Source organism: Pararge aegeria, chromosome 27, assembly GCF_905163445.1.
Source record: "Pararge aegeria chromosome 27, ilParAegt1.1, whole genome shotgun sequence".
Lineage (NCBI taxonomy): Eukaryota > Metazoa > Arthropoda > Insecta > Lepidoptera > Nymphalidae > Pararge > Pararge aegeria.
In genome coordinates this window covers 6,320,800-6,342,551 of record NC_053206.1, presented here as the reverse complement: position 1 = coordinate 6,342,551, position 21,752 = coordinate 6,320,800, and the positions used below count along the sequence as shown (strand labels likewise).

General features: G+C 34.9%; 5 protein-coding genes across 6 annotated transcripts; 2 read left to right on the top strand and 3 right to left on the bottom strand.

Annotated features, from left to right (window-relative positions):
- Positions 1–105: 105 nt before the first annotated feature.
- On the top strand, positions 106–778 carry LOC120635817 (protein LLP homolog). The gene has a single exon (XM_039906981.1). The coding sequence runs from the start codon at positions 198–200 to the stop codon at positions 636–638; it is 441 nt and encodes a 146-aa protein (XP_039762915.1). The 5' UTR covers positions 106–197; the 3' UTR covers positions 639–778.
- Positions 779–2,258: 1,480 nt separating this feature from the next.
- LOC120635706 lies at positions 2,259–4,607 on the bottom strand. The gene is made up of 2 exons (XM_039906826.1): positions 4,222–4,607; positions 2,259–2,456 (listed from the first exon to the last, which is right to left on the bottom strand). Exons 1-2 carry the CDS (start codon positions 4,522–4,524, stop codon positions 2,271–2,273), a joined length of 489 nt encoding a protein of 162 aa, XP_039762760.1. The 5' UTR covers positions 4,525–4,607; the 3' UTR covers positions 2,259–2,270.
- Positions 4,608–4,794: 187 nt separating this feature from the next.
- Positions 4,795–6,381, bottom strand: LOC120635569 (GATA zinc finger domain-containing protein 4-like). The gene is made up of 2 exons (XM_039906581.1): positions 6,360–6,381; positions 4,795–5,642 (listed from the first exon to the last, which is right to left on the bottom strand). The coding sequence occupies exons 1-2, from the start codon at positions 6,379–6,381 to the stop codon at positions 4,795–4,797; spliced, it is 870 nt and encodes a 289-aa protein (XP_039762515.1).
- Positions 6,382–6,998: 617 nt separating this feature from the next.
- LOC120635828 (zinc finger imprinted 3-like) lies at positions 6,999–11,459 on the top strand. 2 transcript variants are annotated; one of them, XM_039906998.1, is made up of 4 exons: positions 6,999–7,172; positions 7,517–7,645; positions 9,157–9,294; positions 10,545–11,459. In XM_039906998.1, exons 2-4 carry the CDS (start codon positions 7,536–7,538, stop codon positions 11,125–11,127), a joined length of 831 nt encoding a protein of 276 aa, XP_039762932.1. In that variant the 5' UTR covers positions 6,999–7,172; positions 7,517–7,535; the 3' UTR covers positions 11,128–11,459. The 2 variants fall into 2 exon arrangements, with proteins under 2 accessions (XP_039762932.1, XP_039762930.1); XM_039906996.1 differs by having other exon boundaries at positions 9,136–9,294.
- Positions 11,460–15,377: 3,918 nt separating this feature from the next.
- LOC120635783 lies at positions 15,378–21,334 on the bottom strand. Its single transcript, XM_039906939.1, has 6 exons — positions 21,073–21,334; positions 19,705–19,812; positions 18,730–18,930; positions 17,703–17,778; positions 15,827–15,901; positions 15,378–15,554 (listed from the first exon to the last, which is right to left on the bottom strand). The coding sequence occupies exons 1-6, from the start codon at positions 21,308–21,310 to the stop codon at positions 15,506–15,508; spliced, it is 747 nt and encodes a 248-aa protein (XP_039762873.1). The 5' UTR covers positions 21,311–21,334; the 3' UTR covers positions 15,378–15,505.
- Between the last annotated feature and the right edge of the window lie 418 nt (positions 21,335–21,752).

Below are 21,752 nucleotides of genomic sequence, written 5' to 3'. Positions count from 1 at the left end.
AATAGCGCGATGTGGTTCTAGCTTTAACTATCGAAAAGATAAGTATTCAGACCCGGACAATATATGTTATTTGACAGTGAAAAAAACCTTGTTCATGGTTTCTTATTTGCTACTTGGTCTGTGTGGTGTTATTCTTTTCACGTGTATTTTTGACAGATGCGAATTCCGTCTTACAAATATAAATAAAAACCTTTGTAATGGCGAAATCAATTAGAAGTAAATGGAAGCGAAAATGCAGAGCTATAAAGCGGGAACGATATGCTGTAAAAGAACTGTCCAGGCTAAAGAAGATGTTGGGAGTAAAAGAGGAAGAAAAAGTGACTGAAAGTGAGGTTATGGAGTCGGATCAAGTTATTTTCCTTGACGCTGGACAGATTAATAAGAAAAAGAAGAACAAAAAGAAGACCGAGGAACCGAAACCCACACCAGAGGAAGACGATGATGTCCAAATGAGTTCGGATGACGAAAATATCGAGATAGACTGTGAGAATGGCAAGAAAAGAGTGTTTAGTTCTAAAACCCTCAAAGATCAGAACGGGCAATACCCAGTATGGTTACACAAAAGAAAGATCGCGAAGTTAGCCTGCAACAAAAAGAACATGAAGAATAAAAAGAAATCAAAGAAACGAAGAAAATAACCAATAGATCACGTTAGTTTTATCTTAAGTTACTTGAACTCAAACATGCAACTTCTGCATTGTGCATATGTCATATTTTATTCTGTATTGTCTACCTGCAGCCAAGATACAGTCCTTGATTAAAGGTTATGATTATTACATTTAATTATTTCATTTTATCCTACTATAATATATATAATATACTGGCGGACCCCAGCGCTATTTGTCTAGGAGTTGTTCAGTGACATACACACAAGAAATATATATATGAAGATAATATAAAATAAATAAATACATAAAGCCTCTATTGCTGATACAAAGTATGTACTATGTATAAATTAACTCGCACTTCAGCATATTGTATATATATAGGCCATAGGCCTCCTCAAGGTGTTTCCATGTGGTTCAGAGCTTTCCTTGACCATAGAAAGTATGCCTGCCATCTGCTTGATATCATCAATCTTTCTTTGTCCACCCTGTTTTTGTTTCAGATATATATATTGACGGCCGATTGGCGCAGTGGGCAGTGACCCTGCTTTCTGAGTCAAAGGCTGTGGGTTCAATTCCCACAACTGGAAAATGTTTGTGTGATGAACATGTATGTTTTTCAATGTTCGGGTGTTTATATGTATTTTATCAATATTTATGTATATTATTCATTGAAAAAATATTCATCAGTCATCTTAGCCTCCATAACACAAGCTACGCTTACTATGGGGATAGATGGCAGTTTGTGTATTGTAGTAGTATATTTATTTATTTATTTATGTATAATAATATTATAAATATGAAAGTGTGGTGGTTTGTTACTCATCACGCAAAAACATCTGAACTGATTTGGATGAAATTTGGCATGCATGTAGCCTTTGACATGGAAAATGACATAGGCTACCTTTTATTCCCAATTCCTTAAGCAGTTCCTGAGGGAATATCCCCTATCAGCTAGCACGGGCGTGAGATAAATATTATATCCTCGATTATATCCCCTGACAAGGTATATAATTAACATGCCCACCTGCTAAATTACAGGAACATAGAATAGGAGAAGTTTACCCCCGTTTATTAATACATATTTATTATTTGGATATTATTTCCACTTGTGCAACAGTGCTCTGAGAGATGATTAAGCTGTGGGAGAAGGTAAATTTATATCCTTTCCCCGGGGATATAATTGTCTCCTGCCCATGCTAGCCGTGCTGGTTTGAGTAACAACCATCCATCCAAACTTTGCATTTATAACATTAGTATAGGTTGTTAAAAATGAATTTTTTCTCATGCTATAATATTTAACAGAACTGTCAGCACAAGTTTGACCAAACACTGCTAAACTAACTATTCTGAAATAAATGCCACTTATAAGTCCCTAAATGTCTTGAAACTATGACACTGGTGGATGGCATGACACTGGATACTCTCAGTTTAACCATGACAGAATCATTTGGTTTTTTGTATAATTACTCTTATGTCATCTAAAAATAATCATTTTCCTGATATAAAACCTATTTGATTGCCAAGAGTAGTCACCAAAAGAGCATGTTTTTTATATGTTATAGTCCACAAATAGTGAAAATCATTGTATCTTTAATATTAAGAAGGATTTAAAGTTTGGAATTACAGTGATCTTAGAAAGAAAACTCAACGCATGATAGAAAATCATTTTTTATTATTTAAATCCACAGTGTTGACATTGGGAGGTTCTTCACAAGGTTTGTAAGTTTCAGCTCGCAAGACAGCCTTGTTCAACTCACGCATGTGTTCATCGTTCTGAACATGCCTTGAAACATAATGTACAGATGTTACTATACTGCATATTGTACAGAAGCAGTTGGTGCTATCAATCTGGAAAAATTATTAAATTTGTATCAACACTTTGTACTTAGCCAAAAAGCTAAACTATTAAAATTGAATTGAAATTGACTTATTTTATGGTAATATGAACAGTGTACGTCGCAACTTAGTAGATAAACTGTTGCATGCTAGGTAAACTTAACACTTTGTTATAGTCTGCTGCGTTATTGCTGGGTTCTATCAGGTACCCTTGTTTATATAAGACTTATCTGTGGAAACCTGTTATTAGTTTTAAGTCAACCAATTTGTTAATTATTTAGTATCTACAACTGTTGGTTTTCCAATTAAAGAAAAAATTAAATTAAATTAAATAAAAATATTAAATTCTATCATTTTAGAGCCATTAGCAGCAAAGCTCATGCTGATCTGATTGTCTTGCAGCTTACTGACTCATATTTGAGCAGCGTTGTAGGACTAGGCTCTATGATCTTAGAGCCTATGAGAGAGAGTCTTTTCCCAGCAGTAGTACATTAGTAGGCTGAGCTCCCAGGTGTAGCGGCGAGTGCTGTGTTCGATTCGGTCAGGTCTGGTGGGAAGCTGTGGCTATGGACAATCGAAATTGTTTCCCAAGTCATTCGACAAAAAAAAACAAAACAACTAATGTCACAGAGCAGAACCAATATGGTAGCAGGCATGACCACAGGGCATTAAATAGACACCTAACGATAATGAGAATTGTAGAAGATCCATCCTGTCCAGAGTGCGCTGAGGTGGAAACCAGTTTTCACAGCTGAGTGCCCCATGTACGCGCTGATTAGATGGAAACTACAAGGTAAGGATAGAATAAGTGAAGAAGACCTAGCAAACCTCTCTATAGGGGATATCGTTAGGTTCACCAAAGAGACTGGTAGGTTTCAGGGGCGATGCTGCCGGGCCCCCGTAAACCTGTGTCTCAAACATGGGGCATAGGGTGGAATAGTCCTTACAGAGGACTGATCACCCGTCTGGCAATGGCAGGCGTCCGTCCCCTCATTATATATATATATAATATAACTGCCATACCTACTAACAGGTTTTGGGATTTGTTTTCTTTGCTGACAGCGCGGTGGGAGCAAGGAAGAAAAGAAGAGAAAAAAATCTAAGACAGATAGTCTTAGAATTTTTTTTTAATTTTTTGCTCATTTTACCGAAATTCGCCCATAAGTCTATTTAGCACAGCGGGTGGGGCTGCTCTCCCCTCGCGACTCCGGTTCATAAAGACAAGACTACGTAGGGTTGGGGAAAACTGCTTCGAAGGTTAATTATTATTTTTCCTTAACTTAAACATTTTTATTAAATTGCATTAGAAAAATCTAAACTTTTTTTAGTCAAAAATTCAAATCAATTCAATCAAAATTCGAGTCAATTTCGTCTGAATTTACGTGTCAAAACGTGAATATCAAAAATTAATTTTTCGAAAACTATTAGTTTCCGTGAGAAAATATTTTAGTGCAAGGCTAACTATAATAAGAACTTGCTGTTGGAAATATAAACAGCCAAATCGCCGTTAGCGATGGGAAACCTGTGTCCTGATTTGCGCCTTACCATCTTAAACACTTCATGTATCTTATGTTCACAATCACAATTTATGGTACATAATTAACATAAATAAATAAATATCATTGCCTTGCCAGTAGGGCTAGCATACGCACCACGAGAGTATTATCTCTACACTTTAATGGGTAGACATAACTCTCATGTGGCGCGCATCTTAGCCTCGTAGGTGAGATTGCAGTATGCTTACCTGTAGTGGAATTTAAAAAAAAAACCTGCCTACCTGTCTTACTAAATTTTCACCTAACTCTTCCAAATACGGGTATATTTTCAGCAATCTGTGATGCTCTGCCAAAGTTTTGTGGTATTCCTTCAGTTCAACCTCAGCATCCATGTTTGTATTACAAAGAACGCATTTGAACACGTCTCCCACATTTACAATACAATGAAAGGAGTCTGATGTCACTACCAGTTTTATGGAGCTTTTTAACGTTAATATTATAAACTGTTGCTCATACTGTGACTGTCTAGTCCTTTGTTGTAGAGTTACTTGAGTTTTGGGTTGTCTTAAAAGAGGTAAGGACATAATGTATTAAATACTTTAATACTAAATTATTACCTAATTCAATCAAAAGACTGAAAGTTAAATTACTACATATGGCGGATTAGCGCCGAGGGTAGATTTAAATTTCGAACTCTGACAGTAACAATTGACAAGTATAGTTTTTAATGTAACATTTCACTTTACTTATTACTTGTCACTTTATTTATTTATTTAATTAATATAAAAAGAACGGATTCCAATATTTATTTATCTGTAGAAGAAAGTATTATCGATCATAAATAATAAAAATAATTATTCTTCACTAGTGTCTTCTATCATCGTTCTGTTTAATTCTTTATGATACTCATCATAATCTGAAGATGATTGCAGGGCGAATATTCTACCACCTTCTTTATAAATATGTTTGGTTTGTACATTGTTTACCATATTTGATTTATTTAATTCACTGTCTAGTTTTAGATTACTATATTTCTTTTCTTTATCTGCTACTTTAGGTGAGACATTTTTTTCATGGTTATTCACAACTTCCGTAGATTCACTATTATTTATTCTATCAATTATTTCGCTTTTTATATCTTTATTATGTTTGAGAGTCTCTTGAGTTTTCTCTATGCTATTTTCCTCTGCTTTCTTGGCTTTTGCGTTTATCTCATAAACTTCATCGTAATCATCTACTTCTTGGTTTAACTCTATATCGTTACTAGGAAAATTATTAGTATCATTTAAATTATTTATATCAATATTATTATGCGCTTCATCATCTGACCGACTATCTATAGATTTAACATTTTTATTATTATTACTATCTAACTCTTCGATGGCCCTTTTTGTGAAAAGTTTATACTTCAACGATAGTTTATTAATTACAGGTGTTTTAGTTGAAATAGAATCATTAATCACATCAATGTTTACGTTACTTTGAAATTCATTAATATGTTTTCGTCTATCAGCGTTTAGATCTTGGTTTTTCTTTTCGGTTTTACGACTTGAATGGCTATTTATTTTTTCCGCAGCCTTCTCAGCAATAATATCAGCTATTTTATCAAAATGATCAGAGGCAAGCAACTTCTCTAAGATCAACTCAACGTTCCAATTATTCGTGCTTTTTGCTTGTTTAGCAAAAAATATTGTAGTAAGTGCTGTTGAGAAATTAGTTAATTAGGTGATAATTTTCTTTTCTAACGTAACTAATAGCTAAGCTACGAGTAACATTAATTAGTACAGGTTGGTAAAAGGAAAAACGTAGAACCAGAAAAATATAAATATATATACTAGCAAACCCGTTGCTCGCAGACACGTTATTAAATATAATACACATACAACTAAATAAATGCTTAAATTCATTATTAGTTTAGCAATTATGCGTGTACGTGTGTGTGTGTGTGTGTGTGCGTGTACGTGTGTGTGTGCGTGTGTGTGTGTGTGTGTGTGTGTGTGTATGTGTTACAGACTACAGTACAGTAGACTTCAAGTATGCAAATACTTGAACATCGAAGTACCTGAAATTGATCTTATTTTCAAGCAAATCTTGAACTATATATATCAATATTGGATTGGATTTTTTGGTACTTGGGAACGACAAAACAAGTATGAAGGTAACCCTATTACACATTACACACATATTCTGTCGGTTCCAAGCCCCAACATACAAATAATTAAAAACAAACTCGAAAAATGCATAATATATCTACTAATGTATTAGAGTAAGTAGTAGTTATAACATATACCTATTAAAAATAAATTTTATTTATGCCTTCAAATAAATTTGTGTCAATTAATGAAGGAGGTAGATACATTTTAATTTTTGAATGTAGTTGAATCAACAAAATTATTAATTGTTATATTTTAATACTTACATATCAATAGAATATGTAACATTCTTATTCGCCATATAAATATTACTGCTAAGGATATAAAACGTTTTTATTACATTTCAGAATCACATAAAAAGTATCGCATGAAAAATGAGAGTTTTTTTATATCTCTAATATATTATATTTAGACGATATCGTGGCACAATACTGAGCGCTGTTGTCTTTAATTTCTGGTTCTATCCCGGAGAACTCACTCAATTGTTTCTGGAATAGTTCAGTGGAAAGCCTCTGCCGTAGCTAGTTACCCAGGCAAAGAGGTGCTGCCAAGCGATTTAGCGTTCCGGCACGATGCTGCGTTTAACTACAATCCCTTATGGGGTATGGGTTCGATGTAACTGCTATTCATCCTACCACTAGATAACGTATAATGCAGTCAAAGGCTAACTTAGCCCGCTACGATCTTAAACTAAATCATCACTTACCACCAGATGATATAGCAGTCAAAGGCTAATTTAAAGTAAAATTTAAAAAAATAGTGGTGTTTGAATGGACAACTGTCATCTTTGTGCGAGTTAGACTTAAAAAAGCTAGAACCCTCTGGGTCTTTGTGAAGTGTCAAAAGTTTATCATATAGTATTTTATCTGTGTAAAGTGTCCCATTAATTATTAATCTGTTTTCTATGTTTTGTAATTTGTTTTTGTTTTGCTTTTGCGATTTTACTTTAACACGAAATATAAAGTTAGAACTTCATTGATTTAATATATAATTATTATACTACTATTGTTGTATTGTTGATGTTAGTTGCTTGCTCTCCGGAGTCTTACCCACTAGACCATTACAACTTTTTGATAGAGGTTGGTATATTTTAAGTAATTAACTGGCTTCAAGGCTGAAGGAAAACATCGTGAGGAAACCTGCATGCCTGAGAGTTCTCCGTAACGTTCTCAAAGGCGTATAAAGTCCACCTATCCAGAGGCCAGAGTGGTGGACTTCTGCTTAAACTCTTCTTATTGTCGGAGGAGACCCGTGCCCTGTAGTCTGTATTCTGTAATGGGTTGATATGCTGATAAAATGTTATCTTTACATTGATTATATTAGTAAGACATTCATAAAGTAATATTCAAATTATACGTAAATATGCCTTGCCTTATATTACGAAAAATATTTGTATAAAAAACTAATTCCCTGTGTTTTTCAGGTCTTGAACCATATGGAATATGGAAGCGAATGCCAGTAGTGGTTCATCAGTCTTTATTGATTTATCAACAAGTGATTTACTTGAAGAGTTTAATGGTTCAACGCGTAACACAAGTCAACAGGACACAAAGTAAATATGAACACCTTATTACATTAATTTGTTTTAATAAACTAGCTGTGTGTATCGTCTGCTACTACCATTTCGTAAAACGAAGTATCTCCGTAATTCTTCCACCTTCAAGCCTGCTGAAATCCGTGAAAGTAATTCCCTTCCGATATTTAAGAAGTACTACTACTTCTCTTTGAGTGATGGCATTTGAAGTAGATTCTTTATTATTGTTTGTAAATTATGCATATAAATCTACTTATACATATCTTATATCTTTAAACGGGCAATTCTTGAATACTATATATAATTGGAATCTCGGAATCGGCTCAAATGATTTTCATGAAATTTAGTATACAAGGGGGCGATAAATCAATCTAGCTAGGATTCATTTATATTGGAATTTCGGGCAAGAACTGCAAAAAATATCCTTTTTTAGAGATTCTGATGCGTGCGATGCGTGAACGGTAAACGTTACGCCAAACGACGGAAGTATGTAGTAAGTATATCGGAATGGTCGGAATTGTTGTTTCTTTAAAGTTCTATAAAACAGTCCACAACAACATACGAATATTTTTTGAGTTGGCTCCGTTGGGTTGGAAGTCGCGCGGGTCCGCTAGGATATATTATAGTAAATTTATTTTAATTATCTATGTATTTGTATCTATACATTTTGTTATTTATGTATATATATCAATTCTCTTGGCACTATCCCGTTCTCTTACAAAGGTTGTAAGATACTGGTTGCAGCAATAAGGCTGCCTTTGCATGTCTATATTGTTTACTGTATACTCCTTCCTTTTTCTTTTCCTGTATGTTATTCATGCAATAATGTTTCTTCTTCTTCTTCTTCGCATATTTACTATGTTGCATATGAATGCAGCAATACACATGCTAGGCTAGTATTTGCATTGCTGCATTTGTATTGATTACCTGTTGATGTATTATTTTATTTTTTATTTTATTTTAATGATAAATTATCCACGTATTCTGATAAATTATACATGTGTTCTGTCAATAATGATAATGTGCTATTATTTTATATTGAATTTTATTTAACGCTGAGTTGCAATTATATATGCTTTTTGTAACTTTTATATGCATTTAAAAAATTTATGTAAATTGATATTACCAACAAGTGTAGGTAAGAATACAAATAAAAAATATAAAAAACCAATATATCATCTCTTGTTTCAAGAAGTCCTCGTTACTGAAAATGTTTGTAATGATAACACAAAATGATAGTTTGTAATCACGAAATGCATGATAAACCTAGGGTTTTTGCAATTCAAGCGGTACAAAATTATGTTTAGAAATGGCCATCGTTCTGCATTGCACCTGTCAAGGCGGATCGCTAGTTTTTGCAGTTTTATTTATTGAAAATAATATAACAATCCTACTAGGAATATAAATTAAAATGTTTTACAAAATACATTAATAATTTATCATTAGTTTAATACAATGTTTTAGGGATTCTTTGTTACTGTCAGCATGACTATTCACTCTATTTTCAGACAGCCACATTCAGGGGACAGTGACCCGGTATTAAAGAGAAAACTGAAATGCCTTGATTGCAATCGCTACACGACTAGTGATGAAGGCAAGATGACTCGTCACATAAGGAAGGTCCACAGAGGAGAGAACCCCTACCAGTGCTATATGTGTGACTACAGGTAATTCTTTTTTTTATTACACTGCGAGTTAGCTCTTGACTGCAATCGTACCTTGTGTTAAGTGATGATGCAGTCTAAATATGGTAACAGGCCAAAGTTAGGGAGTTAGTTATATTCAGCCCATACCCCCTAATCGGTTTCTACAAGACATCATACCGGAACGGTAGGTCGGGTGGTAACTAGCCCCTGCCAAAACCTCCCAGCCGACCATAATTTTTTTACAATTTCTGCTAGCTGTTGCCCACTTTCTGCGTTTATTACTGTTTCTTTAGAAATCCCGTGGGAACCATATTTTTCCTGGGATAAAATGGCTGCCACGCCGGCATGGCTTTTATTTCATATATAGCTACAGCTATAATACTGAAATGAAAGGCATATACTTTTTTAGACTTCGGCAGTAGAAGAGCCGTAGCTTAGCGATTGCCAGAGAGGCCCAATTTTAAATCCTGTCCATTCTGTAATATTTGTATGCATTTTGAAAATATATAATAATACTAGCTGTTGCCCGTGACTTCGTCTGCGTATGATTTTGTTTTTTGATGTGGCATTACATTTAGTTGTAGATCTAAAAAAAAAAAATATTCAGTACCGCTAGGCCTTAAATGAGGGGTTTGCTGCTGTCCTCTATCTCCAACCACAGTTTGGGCAAAATTAAAAACATATTGTAACCTATATACCTAGTACAAAAATAATCATTTAAATCGGTTATAATTTGTCGGAGTTATGGTGTAAAATCGGCAAACACTCATCCCCTTTCCCAAAAGAACCGAGCTTAATGTCGGGATAAAAAGTATCCTATATTACTTCTGACACTTCCAAGAATATTTGTACAAAGTTTCATGAGGATCGGTGAGGTAGTTTTTGCGTGAAAGCGTAAAAAACAAACTTACATTGACATTTATAATATTATTAGGGATTTCTGCAAGGCCAATGTACATTTACATTATAATAAATATAAATATACTACGACAATGCACACATCGCCACCTAGCCCCAAAGTAAGCGTAGCTTGTGTTATGGGTACTAAGATGACTGATGAATATTTTAATGAATTATATATACATAAATACTTAGAAAACACATATAAACACCCAGACACTGAAAAACACTTAATGCTCATCACACAAACATTTTCCAGTTGTGGGAATGGAACCCACGGCCTTGGACTCAGAAAGCAGGGTCGCTGCCCACTGCGCCAGTCGGCCGTCTTTTTTGTTTATTCTATTTTGATTATGTTTTCATTGTCACAGTACTTACAACAATTGCCTGTTCGACGAGCACGTGAGAATCCACAAAGGTATAAAGCCGTTTAAATGCGCGTTCTGCCCGCACCGGAACGTCTCCAAAAAAAATCTGAAGAGGCACGAGAAAATACACCGTCCGGACAACCCGTTGAAATGCGCCAACTGCGACCACATTGCCAGAAACAAGAGAAGCTTCGACTGCCACGCCAAGAAATGCCCCCCGGACAAAGTAGATGCAAGTCACACTTGCTCGTGGTGCGATAAGCAGTTTGAAGATGAGAACGCATTAGTGAGCCACAAGTCGCACCTGAGAACTTGTAATATGCCACTCAAGGACAGCTCCAAGAGGTGTGCGTACACAACATGCTCGTACAGAGCCATGAATCAGCACGAAGAACAAGAGCACGGGAAGCCCAAACGGACGTACAAAGCCCGAGTCAGTCGGTACATGTTCAAATGCAGTCTGTGCGAGTGGTCTTCCAACAGGAAGACGAAGATTCTTCTGCATCTAGTGCACCATCCAAACCAGCTGCTCGATGAGAACTTTATAGACCTTTCAGTGTTGAGGAAGCACGGGATTATGGAGTGATTATCCTTAGTTTGTGTCATTGGCTAAATACAATAATGCTGTGTGAAACTTTCGAACTTTTTGACACTTTCGAACTGTTCGAATTTATTTATTCAACGTTTTCGAACTATTTCACACTTTGAAACTGTTCGTTTCGAACTAGATTCGATTATTCTTCTTTCACTTAGCAATGCAGAAACAAATCGATATTTGAAGAAATATCCTGCGGACAAAGTAGATGAAAATCTTATTTGCTTGTGGTGTGATAAGCACTTTGATGGTGAGAACGCATTAGTGTGCCACACTTCGCACTTGAGAACTCGTAATATGCCACTCAAAGACTCATAGATCTGTCCGTGATCTGTCTGTAGAAAGCACGGAATTATGGAGTGATTATCGTTAGTTTGTGTGATCAGCAAAGTACAATAATGTTGATTCTATCGAATCTTAAGCATTTATCAACTGTGTGAAACTTTCGAACTTTTTACCCATTTCGAACTGTTCGAATTTATTTATTCAACATTTTCGAACTATATCACACTTTGAAACTGTTCGATTCGAACAAGATTCGCACGTGTTAATATTCTTCTTTCACTCAGAAATGCAGAAACAAATCGTCATGTGTCTGCTGGGAAGAACGGCACTATGGAGTGATAGTCATCGATCGGGTCTCCCAAATATTTTACGGAACTGAAAATTCGTAATTATCGAACTATGTCACGCTTTTGAACTGTTCGAATCCGACGTTTTCGAACTATTTGAAAATGACAATTTGGAACTGTTTGATATTCAATTCGAATTGGATTCGCACGTCTTATAACTCTTCTTTCGCGCAGCATCGGCGAAACATATATAAGGTAGAGGACAAGTTAACTACCAATCAGAAGAACTGTCCACTAGACAACTTTATAGAAGTCTCTATGTTGAAGAAGTACGAGATTATGGAGTTGATTACCAATATTTCATGTTCCAACTATATATCCAAAATGTTCGAACTGCATATTTGACATTTTCGAACAATTTGAAACTTTGGAACTATTCGACATTCTCTCACTATCGGACACTTGGAACTGTTCGATAATGCATTTCGAGTCTAGTCATATTTTACGCAGCAACTGAGAGACAAATCGAGGTTATATATTGCACAGAATAAGTTGAATAAGTAGAACAACTGCCGCCTTTGGTTGCTTGGAAGAAATCGCTATGTAGCGATAAGGCCACCGAATTGTAGCATCTTGCTCTATGTTTTGTATGTTTATATATCTGTAACTACTTTTATTATATTATATTTCAATAAAAGTTTATTCGTTCATTCATTCATTAAAAACCTGGCATTAATAAAACTGCTCTCGAGACAAAGGAGATTGAAATTAAATAGCTTGTGGCGTGATAAAACCTTCGATAGTGAGAATATCTAACGCCCATTTTTACTAAACCGCTTAAATCGGATGCCTAATGTTTTGTTTTGTTTAAAAAAAAAGTGTGTGCGTGTAACCTTTACGCGCGATTGAAGTGAAACTTTTATTATTATGATGAAAGAGTAAAATGTTCGTTGGACTCCGCCATTTCATTTTATATTCCATTTATATCTGTAACACAGTTTTAACTACCGCAGGAGACAGGGCTTCACACTCATGAAATGTATACGTTTATTTTGATAAAATAAAGATATTATTATTATTATTTAAAATTCTAATGAAATTATTAATTTATCATTTTCACATTTTATAAATATTTTCATTTTTTTAGATCAGCACACGTCAATATAATCTTGTCATTAATTTAATATAATATGGACTAACATTTGGAATAAATATAAATAAATAAAACATCCAAACAAACAAATTGTAATAAACAGCACTAAGATTCCCGATTCCTGAACGAAAGCTGTACGTCTTGGTAGGCGGAATGTCAATGTCAGTGGGAAAAAAGGGGGAATTAACCGGTGATGGTGGAAAAACAAGCATGGTTAAAACTAAAAAGTACAGTTGATAGAAGTTAAAAAGGTCATTCTGTTTTATTACACCTAATTATGAGAAGAAGTAATTGTTAATAAAGGAAAGTAAAATGAACAACCACTTTAATTGCGAGTCATTGAAACGCACTTTCTTACAAACCAGAAGTTGCTGACGAGATTGGAGATGAGTATTAACACATTTACATTAAACTTAGTTGCTAGAAGCAGTTATAAGCACCATTGTGACAAAATAATAATCGGTTATAGTTTAGGCATGATAATTAAACTTTATAAAACTATTTAAACTTATTAAGTCGGCAGGTACGATGATAAATTATAAGTACCTGCTTTAAATAAAGCGAAAGCAAAGTATTAGTATGAAAAATGTGTACCTAGTAGGTAACTAAAATAAATCTCTAGGTACAAAGTAAATAAATAACTTAAATATGTGCACTGTATTTTATTTATGAGAGCCTAACCCAATATTTCTAACAAATTATTATAGAATGTCGCAATCGTCAAAAAATTTATTTATAATTTATTTATTACAAAAGTAATAAATAAATATGTATATTTAGAGATTTTAGAAAAAATTGCAATTTAATTTAAGTTTGTAGGGAAAACGACACTAACAATACAAAAAAGGTATTTAATACTTTAAAATGTTAAGACAACAATTATTCATTGTAAAGTCAACATCTCCTGAGGATGCTCCGGTTTCGAAAGCGGAACGAAACGTGCGTAGAGGGTTCATTGCTGAAGATCTGTTTGGCGTGGAGTATAAGGATTAAGAAATTATAATTGCACCATACAGATTCTCCTGCTTTTCGCGGAGTGTAGCAAATTAAGCTTAATTTTGATAATATATCGTGAATTTCCGCAAACTAACGTCTGCTCCTATCCAGTATTTTCGGAGTTAAGTGCGTTTTTATAAATTCAACGATGCGATTAATATCAGTCGCGATGTTTTTACTCGAGCGCCAAAGAAAAGGATAGGCATTGGGAGTTAACCTGCATATCTGAGAGTTCTCCGTAATGTTCTCAAAGGCGTGTGAAGTCTACCAATCCGCACTTGGCGAGCGTGGTAAACTACGGCCTAATTCTTATTATTAGAGGAGACCGGCAAGGTGATCGTATCTTGCGACAGGCGTAAATCTAGTATAGTGTATAATCTATGGGCGTGAATCTAGTATAGTGTATAATCTATGGGCGCAAATCTTGCGATCATTGCTGTCAAACGTCACTTGTTTCTGTCAAACGTCACTTGTTTATTTATTGTATGGAAAAGTGACGTTTGACAGCAGTGATTGCAAGACTTACACCTGTCGCGAGATAGGTACGTAATCACCCTGCCGTGCTCTGTGGTGGGACGGTATCAGGTTAATTATGGTTATGTATAATAGATTTCTAGTTATGATAAATAGAAATAAAACAATAAAAACAATATTTAACATGTTTTATTAAAAACCTTACCAGAAATTTTTTTACCATTTACGAGAAAATACCAACGCTCAGTGGCGTGCATGGAAGGTATGCACAGGGTACGCAGATTATAAAAACTTAACGTCAGGCTTATTATGACACTTACAATGCCCATTAAGATTTTTATAACTTGTACTGGAGATTTTAATCATTTTATATAATCTGCATACACTCTATGCACGCCACTGCCAACTCTCCGAAATAACATACGAATTTAATTCTAAGTTCGAATGTATGATCAGATATTAAATAACTGATATTGTAACATAAAAAAGTGCACAAAAACCAATGCACTTTAGTAGTTTTTCCCGAACAAGCGGTTAGGAACTTCATACCATTTAGTAGTTGACAGTGATTACTTTACCTCTATGTTTACTTTATCTTTACTTTATGTTCTAAACGTTTACCATTAAATGGGGAAAATAGGTGAGCTAGCAACATTCCGCGTGTGAGATGTGCACGGGGCGTTTTCTAGTGGCGTGCATAGAGGGTATGCACAGTAGCGTGATCCAAAAAAAAAATTTTTTTTTTTTTCCAAACAGGCTCAAAAGTTTCTTTGGGAGTGAAAAAAATCTGTGGGGAGATGAGCCCTTAATTTTAAATTATTAAGATTGTTCTAATCGCATTTTTTTTAAATTCCCATAAGAATAATATGGGAATTTTTTTTTTTTGCCCAAGCTACGGTTCGCTTTAAAGATAGGCATTGTAAGAGTAATAAAAAAAGCCTATCCTTAAGTATTTATAACTCGTACTGGGGATTTTCTTCATTTTATATCATTTGTATACCCTTTATGCACGCCACTGGCGTTTTCACTGTCTGTGGACACAATGCATTACATTCAATAATGGCTGAATAAGGGTTCTGTATATTCTTAAATCTGTGAGCAGGTGCATGCAATACAATTAGCATGTTATCAATAGAAGAATTCGCGTGTCAATTAAATTATCATCTGTGCTAGATTAGCCATATTTTGGATTCCTTTCGTGGGGCTTCAAAATATAAGTTGGCCTGTAAACAAATCAAAATGATAACGTTACCTACAAAATACTTGAACACAGATAACGAATTTTTATTTAAAAATCTTGAGTGTAGTATTTCTTTATTTTTAGCTTCCTTTACTTTCATTCGTTCTAGCCGCAACAGATATAAGTACATATTACTTCAAAACTTCAACTCTACCTATTCGGTTCATAAAAAAAAACCGCTAACAACAGAGCGACCGCCGTACGAAGGTTTGAAATCCAAAAACAGCTTCAAAAATTAGTAAACACAAGAATTACCTGTAATCACCAGCTAACCATCCATAATGACCCATAGATGATGTCATCTCAGTGAATCTTGCGAACTGGATGAATCTGAGGAGTAAAATATTTAAGAAGTTATTTAATTATTTATTTATTGGGTCTACCAGCAATTTTACATGAAAAAAAATAATATTCCTCATCATATATACATTGCACAGAGTATGCAAAACCATTTATAGTTAAACAAACACTACATGTTATTCAAAAAAAAATCAAAATTCAAAATTCATTTTTTTCAAGTAGGCCTAATACAAGCACTTTTGAAACGTCAAGTCTGTCTGTTTGTAGTGATTCTACCACCGGTTCGGAAGGCAGATTCTACCGAGAAGCCGGCAAGAAACTCAGCAGTTGCTCTTTTCCAACATCAACAATTAAATATTAAATAAATTTCGCTTATGGACTAATAATTTTCGAAGTGAGTGAAAAAAAAACAACAAAAGCCGAAACAGAAACAAAGCGAAAAACCTAAATAATTATCATTAATACAATAATTTAAAACAGGTAAAAGTATTAAATATGTAAAAAAAAATATTTTTTTTCCACTACTTATACAAGTTAGCCCTTGAATGCAATCTCACCTGGTGGTGTTGATATAGTCTAAGATGGTGGCGGGCTAACTCGTAAGGGAGTATGGCAGACCCCTAATCGGTTTCTATTAGACATGGCACCGGAACACTAAATCGCTGAGCGTCATTTTAGTGCAGAGTTTATTTATTTATTCCCATCTTACATTTTTGTCATTACAGGAAAAAGTTATCCTAATAGGACAGTGCAGCATGTTATGTAAATTTTAATAATATATATAACTACTAGCTCTTACCCGCGACTTCGTCTGCGTTTGATTTTGTTTTTAAAGTATTCAGTATCGCTAAGCCTTAAATGAGTTTAGTAGTATATATATAAAAGATGTGACTGTAAATTAATTATAGACAAATAATTTGCAATAAAATAAAATTGCGACTATAATTAAAGATCTATGCTATCCTATCTCTTAAGTTGGACCAGACTGCTCATGGTGTGCCAATCTAATTTTAAATCGGTTAAGTAGTTTAGGAGTCCATCGCGGACAAACATCGTGACAGGAGATTTATATATATTAAGATAGTGTATATGTTAAGTTAAGATTGGATGTCATTTACAATGATATTAATAATTAAGAAGATATATCAAATACACATTTATTTTACCCGCATCTAAAGAAAATATTGAATTTAGAAATTTAAAACGTGGCAATTTTAACCTGCGATGCTGACAATCGCGACCTAAGTGATTTAACATCTAAGCTACGGTTCTCACATCAACTAAGTAATTAAGAAAAAAAAAACTCATTTTAGTGCTACTCTGTAAACAAAGCTCTGGACGATGGTTTTTTTTTTTACTTACCATCAGATGATTTTTCTTGGCCCGTCAATTATCACTAGAAAAATAAAATGGCTGCGAGCCAGTGGCGTGCACTGGGTTTCTTACCAGGGTATGCATACAGTAGGTAAATTGCATAAAATGGAAAAATTCCTCCTCCTATACGAGCCGTATTTCAATTTTAGGGTATGCAGTGCTTTTGTGCATGTATGAAGTGCACGCCACTGCTGCGAGCCCCTACATAGGAGCCGTTAAAGCCCCTATAATAATCCATCAATGAATGAATGAATACACTTTTATTGTATACCAAAGAAAAAAAGTAGTTACAGAGATATAAATACATATCAAGAGAGTACAATTTGGTGGCCATAGCTTTTTCTTCCAGGCAACCAATGGCGTAAAAGGAAAAAACATAGAAAAGGTCATCTATCAATCTAGGTCTACAAGGATATTTGGACAAGAGGTAAGCCGTAGCAAAGAATTAAGGACTTGCCTATTAGCAGCACATAATGACCAGCTAAGCGTTGAGCTTTTCACCAGTTCATTCTCTCCTGGCGGGGGTTTGAATTCTGTAAAAGTGACAAAGCTACTGGCAGATGCATTTTTATTAGCTAACTTTAATAAACGTGGCATTAAGAAATAAGCAGTGTTTTGTAGCTCACTAATCTTGGAATCAGTGAGGAGGCTGGTGGCACAGACTGATACAAGTTTCTTCAAGCAATCATAAGGAATTGCTGGATAAAGGGGTCTAGCTTCACTGGACCGTGACCCTCTCCACCTATTCTCTCCACCTTTACCAGTATTAATGATAGCGTAGTGGTGGTGTGTAACTTTTCTGTTTCTAACCCGCTTTCTGAGTCCAAGGCCGTGGGTTCGATTGCCACAAATAGAAAATGTTAGTGTGATGAACATATATTTTTTTCAGTGTTTGGGTGTTTATATGTATATTATAAGTATTTATGTATATTATTATTTAAAAAATATTCATCAGTCATCTTAGTACCCATAACACAAGCTACGCTTACTTCGGGGCTAGATGGCGATGTGTGTATAGTCGTAATATAATTATTTATTATTTATAATGACCTTAGTTCACCTACGACGGTGAGTGCCCAACGAGTCACACCAAAACGTGTCACACTGTAACTGGTTGGGAATTTTTACCCATCGAGTCACACTGTCCCTTTGGTGTGACTCGTTTAGAACCGTCATAAAAAAAATCCCATTCAGTCACACTTATTCATTTGTACGGGTAATGATGATGGTAAATTAGTCGGGCTACCCCAATCACTCTCATCCTTGCCTTTATGACGGTATTAAATAGTTGTTAAATTTTCGTGGTTGGCAATTCATCGAGGGGTAAAAAACTTCACGACAAGATTTTTCTTCCAACCAATTCCTGGTAGCTCGATGGGAAAAAGAATTCCCAACGATACACGGTATGACACGATTGTGTGTGACTCGTTGGGAACACACCCGAAGTTACGAGCAGTATAAGAAATTGCTGGTGAAAAGTTTACCTTCCCAATGCTGGCAATAGTAGAGGTCCCCGACACAATGGTTGACGAAGGTCATAAACTTGAAGTACAGCCCGTGACCTCGGTTGACGTTAACGCATACTGGGCTGTAGATCGGAGGGCATGCCATCGGGCAGGTGTGAAAGTCGAAGGCGGTTTCCACCTCGTACAATGCACTGAAGTTGTACGCGCCGGCTCGAGCAGCTGTTTGATGTCACGGTAATTTTAACTCAAACCATTGTGCCAGTTACTGATTGTGTTCAAGTTGGTAACTAATATCCTATTATACAAAAAAAGGAAACTCGAATTTTCAAAGTCCAGATGTTACGTTCCCGCCATAAAGTCTTCTCGTACATACTGTAGATCTTTCTAACATCAACGTTTCTATAATTTTTTTTAAAGTGTTTTACCTACACTTGGAGGTAATATAAATTTTATAAACTCTTAAGCTACAGTCACTATAAGACTGATATAAAAAGGCATATACAAATTTGGTGTAAGACCCGTAGCTTAGCGGTAAAGCGTTCAGGCCACAGGGCATGTACCTGGCGATTGCATGGGAGCCACAGGTTCAAATCCTGTCAGTTCCCAAATTTTTATATGCATTTTATTAATTTATAAAAACGACTGGTCCTTTATCCGACCTAATAAGCCTAGAAAATATTCAAAACATTGGATAGAAGCATCCGTTACTTTGCTGAATTCCTTGACAGGTCAGTAAACAATGTAAATTAAGAGTTATGGCCGTAGGCCACCACGCTGGTCCAGTGTGGATTGGTGGACTCCACATACCTTTGAAAGCATTATTTAGAAATCTCAAGCATGCAGGTTTCCTCGCGTTGTTTTCCTTAAACGTTGAAGCGTGATGTTTTATTACTTAATTCGAATTCGGCCCCCCGAAAGTAAAGTCGAGGTCCTAACCACCTACCTATCACCGCTATGCAGTACAGTTTAAATAATATATTTATAGTTAACTACCTTTCTTTGTACTAATAAATTCCGTTTTAGTTGTTTCTTTTAATGCTGGATTATTCCTTCTCGATTTCAAATAGTCACTACAGTTTCCAGAAGATACTATGGAGTATTCTGAAAAAGAAATCTTTTATCATAAAACGTAATCATCGCTATCATACGGTTTTTCGAAAAAAATATTCAAAAATTGCTTGTGCCCACGACTCCGTCTGCGTGGACTTAAGAATTGGGTCTAAAGCTTCGCTCGCCAACAATGGGAACCATTTGAGAGATCGGTATACAAGTACCTTTTCCATAGCATAGGTGACTTGCATACCAAAATTCAAAGCTGTCTGCCCGCGGCTTAGCTCATAAACAATTTCTAATTTTCCCTCGGGAACGGCTTAAGGAATCGGGATAAAAGGTAGCCGATGTTCTTTTCTATGTCAAAGGCTACATGCATGCCAAATTTCATCCAAATCGGTTCAGCCGTTTTTGTGTGATTGAGTAACAAACATCCAAACTTTAACATTTATAAAATTAGTAGGATTCATTTATTTCAAATAGACTCACTGTATAAGCACTTTTGAAATTTCAAGTCAGTCTGTTAGTAGTGACTCTACCACTGTTACCGAATGAGATACCGAGAAAAAGCCAAATTTTTACAGTTTTAACAAGATTGCAAGTTTGGAACCTTCTTTTAAATGTAGTAGTACTGCACCTGTATCAGAAGACTCCGCTCTTCCATAACAATATCCGTTAAATGCATATCCGTTATATATAAAATATGTAGCTACCTAGAAGGTATAGAGCTGTTTTTTATTTTAATAATACGTGAGTACCTAAACGAATAGGGTTTTATTTGCGTTCTCAAAATGCTTTCTTTCGATAGATGCAGATTTTTTTTACTTATCATGTAGAACGTTAACAACGTATACGTTGTTTGTTTTCTTTTTTTATGTACTTTTTTGTGGTGTGCAATAAAAGTAGGTACGTTCATTAATTCATTCACTCATTTAATGTCATGATGAGCTGCGGTGAAATCGTAAATTTAATATAGGTAAGTACTGCTACAAAAATCTAACTCAAAATTGCATAGTTCAAATCCAATGTGCATTCGAATTTGAAATAGAATCCCAGAAAATATAAAAAAAAAAAAAAAAATTTTAAGAAAAAATATATTCTTTTATTTTTATTAAACGGTCTGTCTGTCCTAACAGGGTTTTCATTCAATTTGATTTTGATTATTGTAATATTCCTATGAACAATGTATGAGAAATGTAATGTGAAATGCAAATAAATTGAGATTGTAACCGTAAGACACCCGCGAAAATAAGAGAGGTGGTGAAATCTGTACGCTGATCTGCTGTCACCATACAGCGACTTGGTACTTACCATTTTCAAAATCGTCGCACATATTGAACAAAAATAAATAACACGAATTTTCAAAATCCAGATGTTCTATTTTCCCGCCGAAAAGTCTTCTCGTACATACCGCGGTATCATTGCTCTTGCAAATATAATGTCTGTTGGAGCAAACTTTTTTTACGTGTTCGTATTTCAAATGCAAACCTTTTTCATTTGATTCTATTTCTCGGCCGTCATTTAAATGACAACACAATGTTTTTATCATTATAAGATAAATAATCGATTTGATATGTAGAAATTTCAAATTACGCATAGTACTTATTATTGTTTTTTTTATCTACTTAAATATTTCAAGTCGGTACGTTTAATATATTTTACCTTAGTTAAGGCTGGTCGTACATCGGTGATAGCCCAGTGGGTATTGTAAGGTTAAGTTGAATTTTCGTCACAGATAAATGCCATTCTAAGCTAGATTATCAATACGAGATGATATGCAAATCAATAAAATGAATCCTTTTGATAAAAACAGTCATGGATTTGGAGTATTTATATTTGATAAGAAGGTGCTGGCACGTTTGAACGTTGGACGGACTGGTGACTATAGCGACGCGGGGATTTAAAAAAAGAAAAGGGAGAACAAAGAAAGGGATGGCGGAAAAAAAGTGACATCGGATGTTTGGGATGATTCGGCGAGATTTTAAAAAGGA

What these genes read in the sequence shown, in the direction of transcription:
- LOC120635817 (XM_039906981.1), top strand. Translation starts at nt 198, where the DNA reads ATGGCGAAATCAATTAGAAGTAAATGGAAGCGAAAATGCAGAGCTATA.
- LOC120635706 (XM_039906826.1), bottom strand. Translation starts at nt 4,524, where the DNA reads ATGTCCTTACCTCTTTTAAGACAACCCAAAACTCAAGTAACTCTACAA. An exon ending in GTGAAAATTTAGTAAGACAG is followed by an intron (nt 2,457 to 4,221) that starts GTAGGCAGGTTT and finishes TAATTTTTCCAG; the next exon opens with ATTGATAGCACCAACTGCTT.
- LOC120635569 (XM_039906581.1), bottom strand. Translation starts at nt 6,381, where the DNA reads ATGTTACATATTCTATTGATAT. An exon ending in GTTACATATTCTATTGATAT is followed by an intron (nt 5,643 to 6,359) that starts GTAAGTATTAAA and finishes ATTTCTCAACAG; the next exon opens with CACTTACTACAATATTTTTT.
- LOC120635828 (XM_039906996.1), top strand. Translation starts at nt 7,536, where the DNA reads ATGGAAGCGAATGCCAGTAGTGGTTCATCAGTCTTTATTGATTTATCA. An exon ending in ACAAGTCAACAGGACACAAA is followed by an intron (nt 7,646 to 9,135) that starts GTAAATATGAAC and finishes CTCTATTTTCAG; the next exon opens with ACAGCCACATTCAGGGGACA. An exon ending in TGCTATATGTGTGACTACAG is followed by an intron (nt 9,295 to 10,544) that starts GTAATTCTTTTT and finishes TCATTGTCACAG; the next exon opens with TACTTACAACAATTGCCTGT.
- LOC120635783 (XM_039906939.1), bottom strand. Translation starts at nt 21,310, where the DNA reads ATGATAAAAACATTGTGTTGTCATTTAAATGACGGCCGAGAAATAGAA. An exon ending in GTGCGACGATTTTGAAAATG is followed by an intron (nt 19,813 to 21,072) that starts GTAAGTACCAAG and finishes TTTCTTTTTCAG; the next exon opens with AATACTCCATAGTATCTTCT. An exon ending in TCATTATGTGCTGCTAATAG is followed by an intron (nt 15,902 to 17,702) that starts GCAAGTCCTTAA and finishes TTTACTCCTCAG; the next exon opens with ATTCATCCAGTTCGCAAGAT.